Source organism: Poecilia latipinna, unplaced genomic scaffold (assembly GCF_001443285.1).
Source record: "Poecilia latipinna isolate Pla-1442-1.1 unplaced genomic scaffold, P_latipinna-1.0 Scaffold2841, whole genome shotgun sequence".
NCBI classification, from domain to species: domain Eukaryota; kingdom Metazoa; phylum Chordata; class Actinopteri; order Cyprinodontiformes; family Poeciliidae; genus Poecilia; species Poecilia latipinna.
In genome coordinates this window covers 64,649-69,452 of record NW_015115457.1, presented here as the reverse complement: position 1 = coordinate 69,452, position 4,804 = coordinate 64,649, and the positions used below count along the sequence as shown (strand labels likewise).

The following is a 4,804-nucleotide window of genomic DNA, read 5'->3' as shown; positions in this document are numbered from 1 at the left end:
CTGCTGGTCAAAGACTGTTTTTACAAGTATGAATGCTTTCAGAAATTAAGATTGTTCTAGAACAGCAGCAGAATGACTGACAATTTATGAAGATAAATTAATCTCAAGAAATGATTTCATGCAATGTTCATATGTTCATTCATAAAAATGAAAATTATATTCAATTAAATTATTTTCGAAATGAAAGCAGTAAATTTGTTCCTAAAACACAAAGGGCTTTATTTACAAAATGTTATTGTATCAGTCAGTGAAACTTTGTATATAAAGCAACTATCATACACTGAAGTTTAACTCAAAATTACAGAGGTTACAAACAGAAAGACAGGCATTTAACCATTAGACACACAATGAAATGAGCTATATAATCAAATCAAGAAAAACAAATAAAACAAGTAATTATTTACATTAAAACTATAAGGATTAAGAAAAAGAGTTTTAGAAGATGAGGAAATGAAGAAGCAGGTGTTGTTTATTGAGGATACTCTGGAGAAATATTTCAGTAAAGACAAAATGTAGTAAACATGCAAAAGGAAAAATAACAACAATAACATCTAGTAAAGATGAATTATCTTCAAAAACATAACAATACTTAGAATTATTAACAACTTAAAGATGAATAAATTAAGAATATAGATCATTTAAAAGTTACAAAAAACTGAAATACTAGAGAAGCTAAATAAATACAAATGAATAAACTGGCACCATCCTACTGGAAATGTATGCAAACAAGAAAGTGATCAGCTCAGACACCCCAGGATGTTGACGTCCCAATCCTGAGGGTTCAGCTTGTTGGTGTTAATATGGTGCTGAGACGATCCCCTCACTCACTTAGGTGAAATGGATCTTGGAGGGGAGGAGGAGGTGGGCGTGGTGGAGGAGATAAACTGGTCATTAAGATCCAAACATAAGTCCAACTTGACCTGATGAATGGGATGATTGCTAACAGGCAAAATGGAAAACAAAAACATGGTCTGTATCAATATGGACAAACTGTGGCTAAAGTACCCCATATCTTACCACTTGATGGAAATGACTTATAACAATTTATTTTCACCAGAATTTGTCCCAATATTTTATTAAATATTTCAAAGGAAAGTACTACAAACTGGATATATCCCGAGTGCTTTTTAGATCAATGTTATGCGGGTCAAGAGAGTGAATAGCGCACAGTCCACTAACACAGCTCAGAAAGAGACGTACACATTGTTGACAAAGTGTTCACTTGTCACACACACATACCTGAGCAACATCCTAATCTCAATCATATGATGTGAGCAAACCGGTAAAGTTCTTCTACCCCAAAACTTACTCATCTATGTTATGGAACCTGCTTTGCGCACTGGTGCACAGTCATGTGAGAACAGCAACATTTTCAAACTGTTCCCACAAGGATGGGAGCTTGAAATACGCAAAAATGCCTTGGTGAGATGAAGCATTAAGAGTTCCTTTTACTAAAGCAAATGGGCTGAGTCTGGCTTCTGGTGAACAGTCCCAAATAACGAATCCCACCTTCCTGTACAACTCAACCACTGCTGACAGACAAGAGCTGTTGTCCTGACCTCTGACAAACCCCGTTGTTAGGACATCAGAATGTATTATAATTTTCAGAATAATGAAAATGTTTACTTCTGCAGAGCAAAACATAAAAAGCAGGACTGAAAATACAAAGATGTGTTCAAAAAAAGAAACAAATTAACAATAAAACAATAGAAATTAAACGTATATTTGAACATTGCATCTAATTTGTGAATAGAACAGCTCCTGCTATACAATCAGAGAAGTCATTGAAAATAATTATTCAGTTCAACAACATCTGGTATACTGTTGTCAAGCCTATTGGTTTGACCTTCTGTTGTCCTTTGTCTTCTACATGAAGATGGAGAATTTCCATCTTTTTGTCCAACACTCCTAGCCAACAATCTATTTGAATGTCTGTCCATTTTATGTATAGAATTATAAGGCAACTGTTCTATTTTATGAGCAGCTATTTAATAAAATAGACTATTATCTAGATTAATTAGACTACTATCATAGTTTATTTCATGATAGACTATTTCAGCTATTGTCTGAAATAGTCCAAAGCTGAAATAGATCATGTGCCAGAGGTGTTTTTGTATTTTTTTTTTCTTTTCTTTCCTGAGACAACCGGAACGTTAGAGTTGATCGAGGGTGGCGAGGGACCAGCTAATAATTTAATGGCAGTAATATTAACCGGAGGATCTTCTTCCTGGCAGCTAGCATACGTAAAGACACTCTAAGAGCAGAAGTAAAGGACCAGGAGGGAGTCTAGGGGAAAAGTCTTTGCTGCACCTTTTTTGTTACTTTTGAGGCAGGATTTGAAACTCCAAACAACACGTCCACACTGGTCTAGAGTCCAGTAGATGAAATATACTGATTGGAAATAGTGTACAGATGGTATCCTATCATGGTACCATGCCCACATTCACAGTTTCTTCTGAGAGTGACCTATTTGTTCAGCCTCAGTGCTGGATTTCATAGCCCTGTAGCCATGTATGCAGGCCACTATAACCCCTGAATTCAATTATTTGGATTGGGAAGCTAATACTTTTGCCAAAGTTGTGTCTTTCAAAATGAAAAGATGGTTTTATAATTTAACATACCTCATGCCATCGTCCAGGTTTTTCAGCTCATTCCTGCACAGATGACTGATGACACCCATACCAAAGCAGTCACCCAGTACATTCACCATGGTGGCGAAATGGTCTCTGAAGAGCACAGAAGAAGATAAGAAACATGCTGTCAGATTCAACTATGTTATTCTTGAAGGTTTTATTTCCCTCACTGTACAACAGCCAGGTGTACCAGCTCTTCTCCAGCTCATGCCATCCCTGTTAACCACATCCATCTCAAAGGGTAATTTTACCAATCATTGCTATACATGCTCTTTACACAAGTAAGGGCTCCTCAAACCGTTGTTTTGCGAGTTAAAATCTTGTCTTGGTCAAAGATATCCGTAAGCTTTCTCATAGCAAACCAGCATAACTCCATCAAGAATGACTGAACAGTTTGATTAAGGTACAAGAGTAGGGGACAGTAAACATCAAGTCGAACTTACATAAACCACTCAAAGGCCATCAGAATGGAAACATCCCTTGCAGGCAGTCCCACAGCTGTCAGAATCAGGACGGTGCTTGCAGGTCCCAACATTGGGACACCTGCAGCTCCAAAGCTGGCGACAGCACTAGTCAAACTGCAAACCAAGGACAGCTTCCATGAGCATTTATATCTCAACTACAGCACACAACTGTATCAAAGCCTTTCCTTTTAACAATCCCAAGATTCACATTTTCTCAGTTCCAGACACATGTAGGAAGCAGCTTACCCAATGGAGAATATATGGCCGACATCCAGGTTGATGTGAGATAGCTCGGCAATAAAGACAGCAGCGATCACTTCATAGATCGCCATCCCATTCATGTTGATGGTGGAGACGATGGGCAACGTGAGACGGCAGAATCTCACATCAACCTTCATCTTCTCTTCACAGCACTGAAGAGTGATAGGCAGAGTGGCAGAGCTTTGGCAAAAAGCACATCCTTTATTGGTTCATATGTACATGAGAAAAGTGTCAATCTTTGACAACAAACAACCTAAACATCTCACCTGGATGCCATGATAACTGCGTTTAGCAAAGCCCTGTAGCTATGCCTGAAGACCATAAAAGGGTTCTGTTTGGTGAACACAACGTAAACCAAGGGAAGAACAATGAAGGAGTGAATTCCAAACCTGAAAGAGACAACAAAGTCATGCTAAGTGTTAAAGACACCCAAAGCAAAACTATTCACTAACCTTCATCTTTGACATTTCTATATATTTTGTCATGGTAAAACCAGACATTTCAGTGTGTTTGGAGCAAAGCTAGTGTGTTTCCACTAGCTTTGCTCGTTCATAGAACCAATATTTGTGACATGCTTCTTTGCAAAATAGCATAAGCTTCACAATTTGCCACAAGGTTATCAAATGAATATAAGTCTGTTCTTTGATTAGGCAATTCTAGCACATGAATAAGCTGAAATGTAAAGCTTTCAATCCTTTCACTGCAGGTTTAGAGTCGTTCTACTGATAGAAGATGGATCTTGACACAGTCTAAAGTCTTTGCTGCCTCTAACGTATTTTCTTTCAGGATTGAGCTGATTGCCCTCTTTCCATGAACTCTGTCTAGCGTTCCTGTCCCTGATGCAAAGAAACATGTCATAGCATAATGCTGCCACAGCTGTCTGACCAAGGGTAATGGTGATATTACGGGAATTTGAAGTTTTAGTTTTCAATCACATTTTCTGTCGCAACAACATCTACTTTAGTCTGATCTGAAAGCTTGGGATATTGTTTTACAAAATAACCCTGCTTTGTAAAAACTTTTTTGGTCTTCGTGATGCTTTTTGTTCACTAATGTTCTCTGACAAACCTAACATTGTCATGTTAGTTAAGCCCCTTTTCCACTAAACCGGGTCTAACCGGTATGGTCCCGGTCTGTCCTGCCCAGATTCATTTTCATTAGCAAATTTGGTGCAGGTCTGCCTGGCCGCTCTCAGATTATTGTACCTACTTTAGGGTAGTACCATCCATAACTTGCCAGGTACGGCACTAAAGTGATTTGATTGACAGCTGACTACACTACATTCTTTAATTGGTTCATGATTACCTCATGGCAAACTCCAAATAACCATTACAGTTTAGATGGACCACTAACATACCGTCTGCTATCAGACAGCTAAGTACAGAGGAGCAATTATAAGTTTAATCACAAGCAGGGCCAGGAACACATGTATTAAGCTTTGAAGCA

At 38.2% G+C, this 4,804-nt stretch overlaps 1 protein-coding gene across 1 annotated transcript in view; it reads right to left on the bottom strand.

The window, feature by feature from the left end:
- Positions 1-563: 563 nt before the first annotated feature.
- The window catches only part of LOC106939347 (excitatory amino acid transporter 3-like), a 17,688-nt gene continuing 13,447 nt past the window's right edge, over positions 564-4,804 (bottom strand). The window contains exons 9-13 of the mRNA XM_015021729.1: positions 3,625-3,747; positions 3,344-3,538; positions 3,077-3,211; positions 2,622-2,726; positions 564-939 (exon numbers count right to left, since the gene is read on the bottom strand). Coding sequence (XP_014877215.1) covers positions 825-939; positions 2,622-2,726; positions 3,077-3,211; positions 3,344-3,538; positions 3,625-3,747 — 673 coding nt within the window. The 3' untranslated portion in view covers positions 564-824. The remainder of the gene's footprint in view (positions 940-2,621; positions 2,727-3,076; positions 3,212-3,343; positions 3,539-3,624; positions 3,748-4,804) is intronic.